Here is a 19,174-nt window from a genome sequence, read left to right on the forward strand (position 1 = left end):
ATCACACGAACGCGCATGCGTGCGTGCGCTCGTAGGTGCGCGCGTGCGTGTGTCATTGGCAGAGGCGGGCGGGCTGTCACCTCCCTCCGCCCAGCTGTCAGTGGACAGCAGCAGCAGCGGCACACATGATACTCGGTGCTTCGCGAACAAATACATGCTTCGTGGCGCTCGGAGCTGCACGACACCATGACGGGAAACATCAGCCCGGTTACTGCTGCCAACTGACTGGGGAAAGGAAGACCTAGCATCGCGCTGACCGTATGCGGTCCGTATAGTTAGCTTGTCCCGCTAGCGAAGGTCGGGGGACTATCGTCGGCGAACTGGTGGTCTAGTGTAGTAGTTCAGCCTTTATTTTCAGGTCTTTTAATGTCTTCGCTTCGTGGTAGTGTTGTTCAGTCGTTTTATTAATCGTTGCGTCTCATGAATTCATTTTCTTGTGTGTTTAAATGGGCAAGTGGTTGGCGTTTTTCAGCTAGCATGCAGGCTAGTCGACTGAGCTAACACAGTAGTGAGACATCATCGCCAGCTTACAGGGTAACAGTCCGGGAGGGAGCAAGCAACTACTGATGTCGGCTCAGGGACGGACTGGACAGTGTGGGGGAGAAAACGCTGCCGCCCTGTAAATATATGATTTTAAGCCATTTCTCAAATATTGGGTAGTAACTGAACAGAGACGATTTGACTGGCTAAATGGAGAGTGTTGTTAGTGTTCACTGAGCGGTGGGCTGGTGGCCGCTGTGCCAGCGAGAAGAAAACACACTCCTCTTCAAGATTAGTTGCCTGAAAAGATGGCTACAGCGAGTAGCATTGCCGCATCTATTGCGAGCAAAACGAAGACCAAGAAGAAGCATTTCGTTGCCCAGAAAGTGAAGCTCTTCCGTGCCAGCGACCCCCTGCTCAGCGTGCTCATGTGGGGAGTAAACCACTCGGTGAGTCAGATCATCCCAAGCCGTATCCACTCTCCTGCTCCCCGTCCTCATATGTGACACGAACAGCTTCCTCGCTTGAGATGAGAAATGACATGGCTTTCTACGTGTGTTTGCTGCCATTGTTATTATTCTACTTCTCGTTGCAGTCAATGTGTTAAGTGTTTTGTTGCTTCCTGTTGTGCACTTTGAGCTTTGCATGTCATGAAGGAGAAATCTTCCACGGTAACACTGCAAACTCTGCCCCATTTCTCTTCCTGTAAAATATTTCCTGTGCTCAGTATTTCCGCTAAAATAAGTGTTGAAAGAACAATTATTTCAGTTCTGCATAGCAAATATCTGCAGTGAACAGCAAGAAACTGCAGTGAAAACGTTGGTGCGTGTCCTCCTTCAAGAGACAAGACAGTTTAAGAATGCTTTTTATTAAACTCAAGTTTATTGATAAATAAATCCCCTTTATTTGAATTCAACACGTCACTCAAAATATCTCACAATTTTTATTATTCTATTACCTATTTGTTTTAGTGCAGGCAATCATATTGAACAGGAATTACATTAGTTATAAATACCGTTTGTGGTGAACTTGATGTTCCTGATTCAAAAATTCACTGTTGAGGCTTTTGCTCTTTCACAGAGTCATTGTGCTCGTTGACTTTTTTTAGAGCATGTATAGATTTCCCTTCCATATTAAAAAGTTTAGTTGTGTGTGTTTGGACATGTTGTGAGTCAAGTGTTTTATTCTAAGACAAGCTTACAATTGTTAAGCAGGAAGAGGAATTTAAATATTACTATTTTAGTAGTTGCACATTTGCCTATATGTCACCTTTTTCCTCTCTGCTGTGTCTTTATTGCATTCACTCTCAGCACTTTCATTGACTACCTTGCCAGATCTTTTTTTAATCACATGTCTACAGGACTTAGAGACAGCTCAGATCAGTCGTTTTCTTTGAGTGACTCAGAGTTGCTGCAACATGCTATTTACATTACATAATCCTCTATTAATATCTACTTTAGTGAACAGGGTTTTTTTTACATTTAACTAAACTCTTTCTTCATAATCTAGTCTGTTGTACCTGACAGACGAGAATCTGCTGATAGATATTTCAGTGACACTTCAACTGTGTACAATCATACAAGCACATTGCCTACTTGCTTCTTCTCTGACTTGCAACACATCTTCCAGCCCAAATGAGATCTGGCATGTTGCTATGGGCTTGATTCACTCAGCAGGACAGGCCTCATAATGTAAGCCCTTAGATATTACTCACTCAGTTGAAACTACCATATCCTTTAATAGTTGGCCACACAGACTTTAGCTGTTGTTGTTTTTCAGCATGTCCCATTTCTGGTGTCCTCATAATGACTGATAAAAACTGAAGAATACATGATTTTCTTTTTATGAAAGTGAAGTCATCAACTCTCCTAAGAGGTTGTGTCCAGGTCACCAGAGTGGAGAAGGTTTTGTATAATGCATTTTCAAAGCTAAGATGGATGAACCATTTAGTCTGCGGTCCATAAGAAGGTGATTCCACATTTGTGGTTTTTAAAAGAGCATGCATTGGTATTGAAGTGTTGAAATGTTTTGTTGTTGTTTTTTTTATATGTATATACTACTGTGGTGTTGTTGCATTTTCGGAATATCTGCATCTATGTTGTTTAAATCTACATCTGTGTTTAAATGTTCAAAGGTCTTCTTGCATTTCCAGATGTACTTAATATAATTTATTATATTATAACATTTATTATGGAATATAAATGATAGTGTGGAAGAGTAATCGATTACCAGTAGTTGTTCGACTCTGTGGTCATGAGCTTTCCAGAAAAAAAGACCAGAAAAAAAAACAAAAAAATAATAAGATACAATGCAAAATTCTTATCAGATTGACATATCTGCTTCATGTTTTTGTATGTGACTGGAAATCTTTATTTTTAAATGGTGCAAAAAGATTTGTGACCAAGATAGCTTAACCAAAAGTTAAGCTGAAATGTTAACTTCTTAATGGAAAATGATATCATTTGCTTGCATGCAAAATTCAGGTGGCAGCACAGTCCCCATTTATTTACCACATTCCACTATCCAGAGGTGGTATTGTCACATTGTTAAGTAAAGGTTATCTCACGGTTATAATAAGGAATGGTGCTGTGTCATGATGTAGATAACATATGATCACTACACAGGCTTCCTGTCCAATGGTGCAACTGTGTGTTCTTTCTACATCGTGGACCGGATAAGTTCTTGTCACCATAGAGACTAAAAGGAAGTGGCTGCGTAAGACGGGTGAAGTAGGATGGAGGATGGCAGATGTTTGGCTTGCAGTTTTTGAAATGTCACATTCATGGTTTAACTGTAAAGTAATTTATGTGAAACACCATTTATAAATGAAAGTTCTATGATTTGGTACCAAGTAATGATACACAGTGGGGCTGCAATAAACAATTATTTTTGTTGTTGACTCGTCACACGTGTTGACAGACTTGTGTCTCCTTAATGAAATGTTCCCATACTTTCATCTTTTTGGGTTACAATGGTCACTTCACCTCAGCCGTTTCTCCTCTTAACTGCGGATTCTGGCAGCCATCTAATGATGGTTAGTGTTATACGAGTGAAAAGTGAAGTCAGAGCTTTTCCCTAGCCAATGTAATTTTGTGTGTCCAACTGCCCTGTATCCACGTATCCCAGCACCTGCATTTAATCAAATTAAAGAAGGGTCAGCGGTTATTGTCACTTTTGCTTCAGACGGAGTCCAGTAATGGCTGAACCCTTTTTGACGGCTTACGTGCTCTGTTCAAGGCCAGTAATTCATTGATAGAAGCTGTCAGTAGTTGCAGAGGAGATTTAAGGCTTACGCAATAGCTTTGTCTTACTAATGTCATCTTTATGGTTTGAAGTGTGTTAGCTGTGGTATGATACTCTGTGAAGCAATTGGCATTTATTTGTAAGAATGAATATTCGGTAACTGTATATATTTGGATGAATATTGCACAAAAAGTCATAGTCAGCCTTTGGTGGATAGTCAATAGTGGCAGTCAATCATGCAGTCAAACAGTAGGCCTGAAAGATTATTCTGCTTCGAATCGACAACACGATGCAATAGAATGCGTATTTGGAATCTCTGTGATTTTGAAAAATAAAAATGTGCCTCGGAGGAGGTCCGCTAGAACGATCATTTTATTCTGCATTTTCATTTCAGCACGTCCTTATTTATTTGTTTTATTATTGAAAGGGCCATAATGGGGCACATTTAAAATACATTTATTGAGAAGTAGTCTCAATAGCCTTGTCTTCACCCAACCTGCCTGTTATTTGTTATACACAGTACTGTCTCGCACATTGCTGTTAAATTCAGTGATCAGTTTGTACGCCTGTCATTCAGATGTGTATTGCCGTGGGGCAATGACTGCCCTTGTGTGAAACAGTTCTGTTTTTTTTTTTAAACCAGGGGACATCTCCCTGATGAGTACCCATCATGCATCTGTGCCATAGCGTCACTCTAATGTCAGTGACTGTCACCCCAGAGCGCTGCAGAAAAATCTCTGTCTTTTGCTGCCGAATATATTCACTCTTCTTGCATATTTTTCTTGTTTTATCTAGATTCAGTTTTAAATAATCTTTTGTAAGTTTGACAATAAAATCCTATTATCCTGTTAAATGTTTGCTATAAAACTGAACTGCATTATTCTCTCAAACATGTCATTGTTTCGATTAATTTCAGCCTAAACGCTCTTGTAATTCATTGCCATAATGATAATGTGCATTGTGATCTGTGAGATCCTTAGCTTTTTTTTTTTTTTTTTTTGCTGCACCTCAGTTTCTGATGAAATAATTCAGTTCACAGAAATTACAAGTGTGTGCAGTGAAATAAGGGTTATTAATAGATCAAAGCAACCTGGCAGCAACTTCTACCTGCAGCCAACAACAAATGTGCAAACACAGAAGGTGTGAGTGTGGAGGTGCATGACTCATAAATGTGTGACCATTTTAATAGTATCTTGTTGTGGAATATTGTCACAGACATTTCAGGTTTGTTATTATAAATAAATAATGAATGCCGTGTAGGTGGTAAGTTTTTTTTTTATAAACCACTGCACTGTCACTTTGATTCCAATGTACATCCGTTTTCCATATTTTCTTAGTTGTTCAGGATTGTTCAGTTTTTCAGGATTGGCGCTCCATGTCCAGTTTACTGCATGTAGCTATGAAGTCCAGTATAAAGGATAAATCACTTTGAAACTGCTTTAACTGTTTCAACTTCTCTGAAGTCAAGTAATGTCCTGTAATGTCACGGTGGTTACTTTTAACTTAAAGAGAAACCTCTCATCCACATGGGTGAGTTCACTCAATGAAGGAGTAGGGATTCTCTGTTAAATAAATCAGTTGTGTAATTTGTTTATACTAGCGTTGTCTTTTGCACACCGAGTGCCTACATCTGAGCTTTGCACAGATGACATGTTGGTAATTATTGCAGTACTTGGATAAATGTTTCCCAAGGCTCACAAGTCAACTAAGAGTGTGTTTTTCTTTTGGAAGCAAAACTCCTTACCACTGAACTTTGATGTCCGGTATTTTTCCTTCATGTGTTTTTTTGGGTGAGTTCTCATTGTTGTTTCTGTTTCCTCCCACAGATAAATGAGCTGAGTCATATTCAGATCCCCATCATGCTCATGCCAGATGATTTCAAGGCCTATTCCAAGATAAAAGTGGATAACCACCTATTTAATAAGTAAACCTTTTTTTTTTACCTCCATTTACTCACTAGTTCTAGTTTTGTAGTCATTAACATCTACAATTTATCATCTACCCCCAAAGGGAGAATATGCCAAGCCATTTCAAGTTCAAAGAGTACTGTCCCTTGGTCTTTCGGAATCTCAGAGAGAGGTTTGGAATCGATGATCAGGAATTTTCGGTATGTACTGCTTCTGGACTTTTCAGGGAAGTCTTTGACTGAGAAAACCGACACCATTAACGAAGAGACATGAATGAGACTTAAAAGCAAACTAACCTTGATTCAAGTGTAATACTCTCCATCTGTTTCACGGAATGTTTTAGAGGATGAAAGGAACTAAATGTTACTGGACTCTAGAAACTCTTATCTTTTGATCGAGTTGATATGACAGTGTCAAGTTGTATACGTGTCTACGGCCTGTGATCGTAGTTTTGGCTTAATAGTAATAATAAGAATAATGTCCAAAATGACAGAAAATGAACAAGTATTTGTAACTCAAGAGAACTATATAGCAACATCAGAATTCTCATCCACAGTCACTGTTCTAATCAGAGGGTTGAGGGAATGATCATGATTTCTATTTAGTCACTTGGACTCTCTTTAACTTTTTCCCTTTCCTTGTAGCTTTGTTTCCTGCCACTGGTCTTCTTGATTTTTTTTCCATGTGAGAAAATCCCTCATTCCCTTTGCAGGCAGTGAGTTGGCAGCTCTTGGAGGTCATTGTGTCCCAGTTCACTGCAGCTGTCTCTCTGGCATGTTTAGATTAAAGTTAGCCGGCTGCAGCAGGTAGTTGAAGATGTTAAGGACAGAGTAAATGTATCGTACCCTTAATAACATAAACCCCCCTCATCAATTCTGTTTCGCCAAATTTGTTACATTAATGATGCTCTGCATAATGAGCTCCTAATTGACCAAAACCTATGAAATTTTATAATGCCTCCTTGGAGATATGTTAATTTTTATTACCCCATTAAGACCCGTGTTTTGGTTTCGATATGTTACCGGTTCAGTCAAACATCAGTATATCATATCATATATGTATATTGTCCATCACAATTAGCTCCTTTTTCCTTTACAAATAGTACTAGTGTAAAAAAAAAACAACAACAGGAACTGAAGGGCAGTGGACAAGGGGAATTCTTTGAGAATGAGGTGGTGAGCCAGGGGTGTTGGATCATGTTACTTTCGCGCTCCCAAGTCTGGACTGCAGCTGTTTGTATCTGCCTGTAGGTTTGTACAGGCAGAAGGCTGGAGGTCAAAGCACCACATGTTAAGAACGGATGGCTGTCAGGCAACATGAAGGTGCCTGCAAGAGGCATCTTGTTCAAAGCAGACTTGACTCCTCCCTTCAACCAACATTATGTTACCAATTTTTGCTTAGAAACTGAGTATTTTCTTCCATGTGAGGTGTGAGATTTGTGATGGGATTTAATCATCACAATTTAAATTCTTTCCAGCCATCATATTTTTATGACAGTGTTTGCAATATCTTCATGATGGTTAAACTGTAATTGTGTTGAACTCATAACATTCAATCCTTCAGAATTATTTTATTAGACTGTATTATACTAAATTTGTTTAACATTGCACAAATCAATCACTCTATTCTTTCAAAATGTATTACTTTGCATCAGACAGTAGCTGTATTAAAAATGTATTAATATATGTTTATGCTCTTCATACTCCCAGAACTCTCTCACACGTAGTGCACCCTTGAACAGTGAGGCACAAGGACGTAGTGGGGCTCGCTTCCACACCTCTTATGACAAACGCTATGTCATCAAGACCATCAGCAGTGAGGATGTTGCCGAGATGCACAACATCTTAAAGAAGTATCATCAGGTAATTTCTTAGAAAAATGATGAAATCCTGTTTAGGAATTTTGTGATCTATCTATATATTTTTTTATCTTCATTGCCTTCATTGTCACATGTCATTAGGCAGTGAAATACAGTTTTTGTAGAAGTGATATGTCATTTATGTGACAATGACTTGAATAATCAATGTAGAAAACCTTTTAAAGCTATCATGTGCCGAGAATGTTATGTTAAACCACATTGTTGTTCACCTGTGGAACAGTTGGCATTGGCAGCTGGTTATTGCTGTATGGTTTTTTTACATCCCTTTCAGTGATGCTTCTGATTGTTTTGTCAGTTCATCGTGGAGTGTCATGGCAACACACTGCTGCCACAGTTTCTTGGGATGTACCGCCTGACAGTGGACGGAGATGCATCTTACATGATTGTCACCCGCAACGTCTTCTCGCATCGCCTTTCTGTCTACAAAAAATATGATCTCAAGGTGAGAGCATACAGAATTATTAGACTTGGCTATTTTGGATGGGCAAAGTCTGTAATATTTCTCTCTTTGTTCAAGGGGTCCACTGTGGCAAGAGAGGCCAGTGACAAAGAGAAGGTACTGTCTTATGTTATGATGCTGTCTTGCTGGAAGGTGTAGTGAAGACTAAACCTTTTATTTTTGTGCTACAACGTAAATTGAACGTGTTTAATAAATATGTATTTAGATTTACAACCAGTGTATCTTTTGAGTCTTACTAGCTGACGACCATCCCGAAAACATTCGACATTATGGCCATCCAACCAACAATCACTTTTTTTTTCTCAAGGATGACAAAAGAAAAAAATGCACAGCTACCAGATTGCACTTCCCTAGTTATACTGTCCCTCTTCCAGTCCCTGCATGCCATTTGTGTTTTTCATTTGCTTCCTCTGTATTTACCCTGCTTCTGCTGCTCCACCTGCCTGCTGTCTGTGAGACAAAGTTCTTCGCTCATGATTGTGTGATCGTGACAGTGTGTGTTACAATTTCATGTGACCCGTTTTCTCATGACTTTGAATAGACATGTACTCCATATCAACATCAGTTTTCATTATTTTTAATGGAGTCAGACATTTCATTTTTGTTGGCTCTGAAAGACTCTTGAAAAGTATGCTGTTACCCATGATTGTTTTTATTATACCTGACACTTAAAAACACTTTCTTTGGTATGTTGGTTTTATTTCTCATCTGGATTCACCGTTCATAGTTGAAGGTCTTCTGGGGCCTAGGGGAGATTTGTCTGGTTTGGTAGTGAGCTTTTGTATATTGTCGTATTGTGGTACAATACACTGTGAAGCATGAAGGAGTTCAGGGAATCCCTGCTCTAAAAATAGCATGTGGAGTCAATGGAAGAAGAGGTTCCTTCAGATGAGTGGAAAAAGAATGTGACTGAAGGTTAAACGCACGTGACTTTTTTCCCCTCCTCACTGGTTCCCAATGCTTGCATGGGGAATATCCCCCTCTTGGCCTTCTGGAAAAATCTGGTCAGTTTATTCATTTTTGTGTGAACTGAATTATAGTCGTATGCACAAGTTGAGAGACATAAATAATCAAAAAGGAAAAGATGTTGACACATTGAAATGGTTTCTTCAATATCTGAAGTGTATTGGATTATTGTGTGACACACATACAATTGTTGATAACATTCCCTAACTTGACTCCGATAATTTGCTGTCCAGTTTCATATTCTCCCGCAATCAGACAAAAAAGATGGAGTTGTTTCGTAATGTAGCGATGTTCAGAGCATGTGGTGTCAGCAGACGATATATTCATGTTCCTTTCTTCAGCAAGCCATTATTGTGGGAGTATAATGATTAAAAATCAGAGCTCTCTAAGATATATAGCGTTCATTGAATATCATTAATGTGATTGTTTTTTGTTTTGTTTTTTAGTCTTGTTGTGATTTGATATGATTTGCACTTTTTGACAAGCATTCAAGTCCACTTTTTAAAAGGTCTTCTCAAACACAAGCATGGCAGAGTTTACTCCCAATTGCATGACTGTCTCCTTTTCATGCATGTGTCCTCTTAAAATATATATTTTCAAACATCTTTTTTTGTTGTTGATCTATTCAGACTTTTTGGATGAACACACACTTGCTCCTTTTGCACTTGAATATTCCATGAACCGACATAATTTAATTTAATATTTATGATGTATTTCTGCTGTTCTGTATATGATTTTAGATTTTTATTAATCTGCCATACAAATCTTTTTAATTCAAGTGTGTTGTATTTTTGTATATTGATTGTTTACAAGTCTAGAAGCTGTATTGCAGTTACCTCACAAGTACATGGCTGTTGTCTTGATGGTAAATTAACCACCACTTCCAAGGATTTTCTTCAAGCCTTGCTCATCTTAAATTGTAGTTCATGTAGTTCATTCCTACTGAATTCATTACCTCCAACCTTAAAAACCAAAACAAATTTTTCAATTTTTTAAAGACCCACTTCAGGACACATTTTTTTTAAAGCATCCATCATGGATTTAGTCATTTTAGCCTAATAAACCTTGTCCCGTTTCATGAAAACACTAAGAACCTACACCGACTGACGTTAGCTTGAAGGGCAATTGGTGACCAGTGCCGTCCCTCTTCAGCATTGTTACATCTTGAATGGTCCCGCTGATCTTCTACACTGATGCCCTTTTCAAAGTTAGCTTCAGAAAATGTGTTGTAGTGCCTTTTAAACTCTGCCTTTACTTCCAACTTCGTTCCTCTATCCTGTACTTCTCCTTGCCTCCCCTCCTCAACTCCCTCTCCTCCACTCCAGCAGCCGCCCCAACCAGAGGATGTGCCCCCACGGCCCAAATCTGGTAACGTGCAGCAAAGGCTGCAAACACTACGGATTGCTACGCGCTTTTACTGCGCCATGAAACACGTAAGAGATGTAAGAGAACCAGGGCTCATATACCAGGCATGATCTACTTAACCTTTTGATTTATCTTGGACATATCTTCAGACTGGTGCGCTGTATTTTTGTCCTCCATCCTTTCTTTGTCGATTCATCACCACCTGTCTTCCCAGTCTGGACCAAGTCCATTTTTGTTTTTGTTTTTTTTTCTTCATCGTTCTCTGTAGAGCACAGGCTTTTCATCAATTTTTATCACTACTATGCCAACCAAATGATGGGGAACTGCGTTTGAAGTCATTTCTTTAAGTTGTTTAATCCCCATTTGTTTTTGATTTTTTTTTTTTTCTGCTACTGTACTCGTGGTGAGATCAGTCTGCTAAATAATATCTACAGATCAGAAATGAAGCTGTCTGGCGTGATCCAGTCTTTCGAACAACAGTATGAATATCACATATATATATTTTTTTTATTTATAATCCTTATGTTGTGCTGATGTATATCATACTGAATATGCTCTAGCTCAACTGCATGTTTGCTTAGTTAGTATGACATATTTAGTACATATCTTCACAAGCATTCTATTCTCGGTTGAAACTGCTGACACTGAAACGGCCAGTAATGTACATGACACTCCATGTTCCAATGCTCAGAGGTCACATTTGACTAAACAATCTGTCCAACATTAGTTATTTAACATTTGTCTTGTGCCTTTTGAACTTCAAGCTTTGTTGATATTTCAGCCTTGTTCTGATTGTTTTTATCTCCATCTATCTCTATCTGGTTTGGTTTTTTTTTTTGGTCCTTTATTTTATTTGATGACATTCAACTGCACTTTTTCTACAAAACGGTTTTGCTCTTCATTTTATAAGCTTTTAATAAAAAGAAAAATTGTTACTATTAACTTTTCTGTTGTGGGTGGTATGATGGCCACATTTTTTATTATTCTTGTTGCGTCGACATTTACATTTTAAAACCTAATACAGCCCTTAAGTGTGAAATTACATTGAAACATCATGTTGTTTTTTTATGGTCCCAGGAGGTATAACAGTTATCAATTAGAAGAATGCTAAAAGCCTTTTAACAGCCACAGGAAAATGACTCAGTGTGACATCAGATTAAAACGGATCATGGTTCTATTCTTCCTGTCGATAGAGACAGGAAGTCTGTGTAAGGGTTTGAATTTTGATTTGCCATTATCATTTTGTCCAATTTTACATCACATATTTTTCATTCATACCATGTTATTGTAACTTGTAGGTCAATGTCTGTATATGTGGGCTCATGTCAGATGTGTGTGTTCAACTACTGTATGTGTTTGTTGCTCATTCTAAGCTGCTAGTGTGTGTTGCCAACTCTCCTGCTGACGTAGAATCGCTGTAGTCTCTAAACTGCTGCTGTTGTCTCAACTCCTGCTCTCTTCTCCTCTAAAATAGGGCTCATTGTCACTGTACTGGCTTTGATAATGAGTGCTGCTGATGTTGCACTCTGTTAAAAGAAAATAATAATAATCAAAATACACCTGTTTTTAGATTGGAAAATGCATACGGCCTCATGCTGAATGGTGCATAAGTGTTTTTGTAAAGTTATTCCACCTTTATTTAAGTCAATGTTTTGCTGCTGGCGATGTCTGCTAGGTGAGCGTCTCTCAGGTGGAGTTGTCATAGTGATGTTATCCTCCAGTGACATTAAAGTGTATGGCACTAACAGATGCTTTCAGGATATAAACAGGTGAGCTGCAAACCTTTTTAAGGGAACATGAAAGAGCTAAATGAAATTGTTCCACTGTCTGAGCAGTCTATCTCACAGACAACTGAATCAGTGTAAACAGAACCTATCCATGGTTCAAGCAGCTCCTTCAGAGAGAGGCTGTGCCAGCAAACATCAGGCATTCAACATGCATGTGTGTCTGATCGAATTGTTCTGTCCACACCAGACTACAATAAAGCCATTTTGAAGAAGTCCAATTTTAGATTAATAAGTGGATGCGTTTTCTGGGTAAAATAAACACGAATAAAGATTTGTTTCTAATCCAAATTTAGTCTATCACTTGCAATTTTCTGATGTGAAGTAAAGCCACATTGAAGCTTATTGATTTTACCCAGAACAACTGCCAGAATATTTTGCTGTGTTTGTCTGCTGACTAATCTGTGCTGGTGCTGGCCAGGCTAAGGAGCTGCCCACCTACAAGGATAACGACTTCATCAATGATGGTCAGAAGATCCACATCGACGGGGAGAATAAAAAGATGTTCCTGGAGAAATTGCGGAAAGATGTAGAGGTATGTCAAAGCTGTCCAAGGTTTTCCTGTTCAAAGCAAAACTCTTTCAGTTGATCTTTTCCTTGAACTCAAAAAGAATTGTCAAAACGGTTCACCCTGTGAATGATCTTAGTCAGTGGTTCTCTCGACTCACTTCTTTTCTACACAGGAACACACTGAATGTGAAATTTGTCTTCACTTTCATCTCTCTCTTGTGATTTGACATTTAATAGTTTGGCTGTTGCCCAGAGATTTCTTCTACTTTGCTGCTGCCACTTTTTTTTCTTGTCTTAGTGGTTTTTGCGGCCACTGGGATTTCTCACTGCTTCCTTTGCCGCGACTCCCATCTGTTTCTCAGTATATCCATCTGGCCGTCGCCCACACTAGAGACTGCAGGTGTAGCAGGAGCTGCTGGAGTTGGAGTTAGTAGAGCCTCAAAGTCAGGCAACATCTTGAACTGTACTTGTTTTTGTTTTTTTTTTACATTTGAGTGACTTGACCCGAGGAGTTTAGATTGACTTTTGATTTGCTTGTTTTTTTGTGTCCATGAAGTATCTTTTCCATTTAAAAAGTGTCCTAACAAGGCAGTTGTTGAAATATTTATTTATTTATTTATTTATTATTCATTTGATTTGACTGTTGTGCTCTGAGCTTAACATTTTAACCACATAATAAACATGCAGTGCTAGAGAAAGGGAAGACAGTCACAAATTAGTAAATGGTTCTCACTTCGGTATGTGTTGGACAAATATATATTAATATTAATTTGGAATTTCATAACTCAATCATTGGATATTTATCTTTTAAATAGTTTTGTAACACATTTGTGAAGTTGACACAAGAGAAGTTGTTCAGTAATGTTGTATTTCCAGTCAGTCAGTTTATTCCAGTAGTTTTTATTCACAGATATAAGAAGTGTCCTGGGCTCTAGTTTTCTTGCTCAAATGTTCTAGCATCAGCACCATTACATCACTGTAAGCGCTTTGTGTGATTGGTTGTCTCACTCAGCCCCTCAACGGCCTAGCTACAAATACAATATATTTTTGGCTATTTTACAGCAAATAGGACTTTGTAGTTTGTTTTGCCCTTACTCATGATCAGTCTGATGACCGGTAGATGAAGTGTCATGACACAGTATTGAAAGGTTGATAAGGTTTCCTGAAACACTATCCTGATTTTCAGAGGCCACCAGATGGCACTGTCTGCTGTGAAATGTTTGGACTTGGAACAACTAATACAATGAAACCTCACATCATTTCTAAACCAATAGCGCCATCTTATGGCCTCTGGAAATTAGGACACTCTTTCATCAACCCAGCTATACTGTTTTGTGATACCTCATCCACCCATCACTAGTAAACTCCTAGTCGCATTTAGTTTTTTCATTTTCCTAATAAACTTAGGGTTCCAACCCATCTCTGAGCTTCCATGTTTCCATCCTCAGTTTCTGGCTCAGTTGAAGCTGATGGACTACAGCCTCCTGGTAGGGATTCATGACGTGGAGCGAGCTGAGCAGGAGGAGGTGGAGAGTGAAGACAATGAGCCCGAGGAGGAGGGTGAGAGTGACGGAGGAGGCATTGGGACGCCTCCTGACAGTCCGAGCAACACACTGGACAGCACCAAGCACCTGTCGCCAGGAGAGTTTGACCCCACTATTGATGTTTATGCCATCAAGAGCCACGACGGTGAGTCTGCTCATCAGTTTCAGGGTTATTGAACTGATCTCCAAGCTGCGTCTTAAACTTCAATAGCTCCCCCTGCTGGTCGTTTGATGTGCCAACTTCCAAGTTTTTTTTTTCAGGCGCATCCAGGAAGGAGGTTTACTTCATGGCCATTATCGACATCCTGCAGCATTATGATGCCAAGAAGAAAGCTGCCCACGCAGCCAAAACAGTCAAGCATGGGGTATTTATCCAGACCAGTGTCAATGTTGTTGTCTGTGACTATATACATCCATATTTTGACATTATCATTTTTATGGCATATTTTTATGGCTCTTTTTTTTCCTCGCTACTTTTTTTTTTTTTTTTTAACAAATGTTGGGGTATATGGCCCTGTTGTGCATCTATGGTTTCACTTGGAGTTTGTTTCCAGGCCTTGCATTTGTAGCCAACAGTAACCACAGTTACTGAGTCATGTCAGCTCCATGACGATGGGTGGCACTCTGAGATCTTTAGTTCTTGGTTCAATTGCCAGTAGAGGAAGAACACGCGAAGCTCACGGGTAGACCTTTTCAGACCGCTATATCTTACGTCGTTCACAGCTGACTGATCAATGAGTTTCACTTAAGATCTAGACTCACTGCTTCAGAGCAACGGTCGACTGCGGCCCCCATCATGGAGCCGCCATCAGTGCAACATGCTTCCTTCGGCTGGTTTCTGGAATGGAACTTGAAATATTTGTTTTCTTTGTCCATCCATGATATATGTTGAGTTTTGATTGCACTAACCACCATGCTTTCATGGTGGTAATGTCTCCTAAAACCAAACAAACAACTCACGTGTTATTATTTTCTCGTGAGAACTAATGATCTAAGGGAGCTGAATGAAGGTGGTTGAAGACAAATCTGCAGAGCTCTGTCTTTGCCAGTGGCGTCATGGTTGATATCAGGTTTGATATGTTTTCACCGCAGACATCGAAGAACACCGGTGAACACTGCTAAATCAAGTTGCACGTACAGTTACACTTCTTAGTTGTATATAATGTTCCACACTCTTCATGTCTGAAGAGCAGTTTGTTTGCATCGCTGAAAGTGGTGCAGCCACACATCGACCCGTCCGATCTTAGTCGAGCTTATCAGCGACGTGCAGGCATTATCCAGGCAGTGAGGACTAAGCTCTGAACGTTCATTTTAAGACTTGGATCTGCTCAGACTGATACAATAATAATGGTCCGTCATGTCATCATGCTCATTGGTGGGTCATCATCTATTGTCCTATTTCTGTGGGTGAATCCTGCCTCTCTCTCCTCCTGCAGGCTGGAGCAGAAATCTCCACAGTGAACCCAGAGCAGTACTCCAAGAGGTTTTATGATTTCATCACCACCATCCTGTCGTAGCGCCCAGAGTCAGCAGGAGACACAAAGGCGTATGAGAGCATGAGGAAGAGAGGGGAAGAAAAAAAAAGCTTTGTGTGACTGTCCCTGGCCCACTGTCCTCACCCCTACCTTTTATCTCTTTTATTTACAGTGGGGGTGCCACACTCTGCAGCTAAAAAAAAGGTTTACATTTGACATCTTTACTTTGACGTGTACAAGGTCGATGAGAGGAAGTCTTGTTTGTTTTTTGTGTCGTTGTTAAACGTTTCTGTGTTGTCGTGGGAATGCAGATTTAGTGAAGTGAGTTTTTTATTTCAGTGTTGGTGTGCAGTTTTATCGTCGGGGAGAATGTGTGGAAATCCACGTTGTATAGTCAGGTCACATGACAGCGTTGAGCCTTGTCTAATGCTTCATTTCAGGGAGTCAAAAGCAGTCTTCCAATAGGTCAACCACAGCGCCCTCCCCAGGAGCTCTCACTCAGGCTCTTCCACAGATCCTGCTCCTTCAAATGTCGCTCATGAAGTTCGCATCCTGCTCTGCTTGCTGACTGAATTCATGCAAGGCAGTGTAAATCTATGGTGCTGTGATGTGACATGTCACGGCGAGTGAGGTTTTTGTCCGACTGTGAGCAGCACAGTTGGTTTATGCTAACGTTTGCAGTGCGATGTGCAGTATTTGTTTCAACATCTGGAACGGAGAAGGATTTTGTTTCTCTGCGTTCAGATCCCACCAGGTTCAAGCACTTAGGTCATTTTGTGATAATCCCACCATGGAAGTCTTCAAACTAAGATGTGAAAAAACAATGTCTTTCTTCCCTATAATGTTGTGAGGTTCAATGGCAGAAAGGCACTAAGTTACTACGCAACTCCGTCTTGGTAGTCGTGAGTCTTGGACGTCGAAGTTGCAAACTGAAAATCTCACATATGCAAGATTTTTTTAATCTCTCCTCGTTGGTTGCCCCTGAATGCATTAGGGCATTTTTTATCCTTTTGGTTCTACTCCTGTGGCAGGAACAGTGGTGGAGTGTTGACGTCAGTGTTGTGTTTTGTGAGTTGTTGAGTTGTGAGTGGCCCCATCACTTTCGTTGCCATCAGCACCTTATATACAAACGAGAAATGTTGCACTTTGATTTGTCCCCATAGACGAGGAGCTCTTGTTCTGTTACGATCAAGCTGAATCCGACAGTTTCAGCTCCTCTGGATGGGAATGCTTTACCCCAATATCTGATGAGCTTCTGTAACCGTACCTGTAGAAACGTGACGTGGACAGTGTTTGTGGCGGCCCAGGTGCAGCTCCAGAGGGCCCGCTTGAGGATGGCACCGGCACTGTTGCAGAGGAGACGACAAAATAGTGATGTAATGACTCGCACCTCCGCTGCAACTCAGCTCGCGCTGTTGATGTTCTTCTGAGTCGATGTAGTGAATAAGTGTTGTTTTTCGTCTGAGGATTATTTTGTATATTTTGCACAAGAGGAAAGTAACCAAATGTTACGACACAGTTACAGTAACAGACTTATCAAGGGAAATGCAATATTCATGTACGTGATGGAGTTGTGGTGATGTTGTGTGTCGCTCCAGGATAACCTTCGAGAAAAAAGTTATCATTAACCCCTTGCAAAAAAAAAAAAAAAAAGAGAAAGAAAATGCAACAAAAAATTCACAAAGTTTGTATAGATGTCAGATTATATTTGCGTTTATATTTTTACATTTTAGTCTGGAGATATAGTTGTATTTAAAACGGGAGCCGTTTTTGGAACGTAAGCGCTCGCTGTGGTCAATGAAGAACCTTGCTTGAATTTAACCCTTGATGTTCTTTCAGAAGTCCAGCCAGTATAGTCCTGCATGTCACAAGTTCCCTCTGTAGTCAGTGTTGACTGTCTCGGTTTATTTCTTGTCGCCACATTTAACCAGACGTGTGAGCTGTCAGTCATCCTGTCCTCGCTTTGAAATAACAGTTTTCATTGTATACACTGTGCAAGATGTGTGCCTTTATACTCCAAATGTATTTAATTTTATACGCTTGTCTTTTTTAAGAACAACTCTTATTTTCTTAACCCAGTTTCACTTCCTTTTTACTGTTCCGCCCCTAAATGATTGTGTTCTCGTTCCATTTGTCTCGGACGTTAGAAGAGAGCAGAGCGAAATCGCGAGCTTGGAGAAGTCGATGCAATGTGACATCGCCCACTGTTGGCGAGGGCGCGTCCAATATGAAAGCTGTTGACAGGCAGAGGATCATTGGAGTGTTTACGTCCACTGAGGAGAGCACGTTGGATCTTGGGCAATAAAAATAAAACAAATATATGAAGAGCTGACAATCAGCTGGAGCCGCGTATAGAGAACCTAATATAAAATTGACTCTGCACTTTTGAAAAACTTAAATCTTAACCCTCCCCCAGAAACAACTTCCGAGTACAAATGGAACGCCACTCAAGCAGTGTGAAATTGTGTAAACTATTTTCTGTTGACCTGAATTTGATGTCCTTTTTAAAGAATGTGTGTTGTACCGTGCTCTTCCTCAATGACTGCTGTTGGTTGACATCAGCATCTTTCATCAGATTTCTGTTGTGTGTTTCTGTCGTACGTTGACCCGTCTCACCTCCGTATGGGAAAGAGGCACCTGTTTCGACTGCCATACAAAAATAGCCTGCGACTGGCTTCAGCAGAGGGAAGCGTGTGACCGAACCATGAGTTCATCGATGGAAAGCAGAGGTGCATGCTGGGGTGATGGCTCACGGCCCTGCTGCTGCAACATGACATGCTTTTCCTCGAAGAGGAGCGAGCAGCTGCTCTGCTGCTGCAGGTGTTCACTTGCCAAACGCATCTGTTGAGACGCCACACCAGCTGGAGGTGGAGGTCTTGTGCGCTTCCTTTGTTTTTAAACGCTGAATTCTCTGTGAACTGAGTTACTGAAACGGCTCGACTGGTCACACAGGCAGGACCTGATGATCGGACTCATGCAGTCGATATCTGGACTCACCGTTCAAAGCCATGTGCTGAAGAGATGTAGAAGGTTTGCATGCTGAGGGTGAGTGTGTGTGTCTACTGCTGATAAGAGTTTGAGTGGCATCCAGGCCAAAATGATCTTTGTTTGTTGTTGTTCACATAATAATAGTAATAGTACACACTCCATTCCATTCATGTTCACTCAAAGCAATTAAAAGCACTTGTTCTGCTTCAGCCTGGTGTCGTCCTGCAGCTGCACTCCTCCTTGACCTTGAGTTCACCCTCCTCTATAGTAGGTCATGTTTGCTGAGCAGACGTGATCAGTTGTGCCCACTACATCTCATGACAAGTACCAACTAGTGATGGCCCACCTAAATGAGAAGACTGTTCGTGACTCCTCAGCACATCACTAGCTCCAACCTTCAGTCATGTTTGCTAAACATTATGACCAGCAGCCTAACATTTTTTACATTTTTTATCAAGCTCTAAAATTCATATTTCCTGTGAACCTAAATAAAACACATTTAAGAATAGTAGTTGAATTTGGTTTGAACTTATTCTTTTCGTTTAACTTTTTTTTTTCAAAGAAGTGGAGGTA

General features: G+C 40.2%; 1 protein-coding gene across 5 annotated transcripts; it reads left to right on the plus strand.

The window, feature by feature from the left end:
* Positions 1 to 48: 48 nt before the first annotated feature.
* On the plus strand, positions 49 to 18,810 carry pip4k2aa (phosphatidylinositol-5-phosphate 4-kinase, type II, alpha a). Of its 5 annotated transcripts, none has more exons than XM_053858660.1 (11): positions 49 to 929; positions 5,550 to 5,647; positions 5,734 to 5,830; positions 7,340 to 7,492; positions 7,805 to 7,951; positions 8,027 to 8,065; positions 10,264 to 10,368; positions 12,506 to 12,619; positions 14,043 to 14,283; positions 14,400 to 14,503; positions 15,575 to 18,810. In XM_053858660.1, exons 1-11 carry the CDS (start codon positions 789 to 791, stop codon positions 15,653 to 15,655), a joined length of 1,320 nt encoding a protein of 439 aa, XP_053714635.1. In that variant the 5' UTR covers positions 49 to 788; the 3' UTR covers positions 15,656 to 18,810. The 5 variants fall into 5 exon arrangements, with proteins under 5 accessions (XP_053714635.1, XP_053714634.1, XP_053714633.1 ...); XM_053858659.1 differs by having other exon boundaries at positions 50 to 929; positions 10,261 to 10,368; XM_053858658.1 differs by having other exon boundaries at positions 50 to 929; positions 10,264 to 10,377.
* The last annotated feature ends 364 nt before the right edge of the window (positions 18,811 to 19,174 follow it).

This window comes from Synchiropus splendidus, chromosome 3, assembly GCF_027744825.2.
Source record: "Synchiropus splendidus isolate RoL2022-P1 chromosome 3, RoL_Sspl_1.0, whole genome shotgun sequence".
In the NCBI taxonomy this organism is placed as follows: Eukaryota; Metazoa; Chordata; class Actinopteri; order Syngnathiformes; family Callionymidae; genus Synchiropus; species Synchiropus splendidus.

Excerpts from the sequence above, each read along its gene's own strand:
- pip4k2aa (XM_053858657.1), top strand. The coding sequence starts at position 789 with ATGGCTACAGCGAGTAGCATTGCCGCATCTATTGCGAGCAAAACGAAG. Across the intron at positions 7,952-8,026 it reads ACAAAAAATATGATCTCAAG|GGGTCCACTGTGGCAAGAGA; the intron begins GTGAGAGCATAC and ends TCTTTGTTCAAG. Across the intron at positions 10,378-12,505 it reads CCATGAAACACGTAAGAGAT|GCTAAGGAGCTGCCCACCTA; the intron begins GTAAGAGAACCA and ends GGTGCTGGCCAG.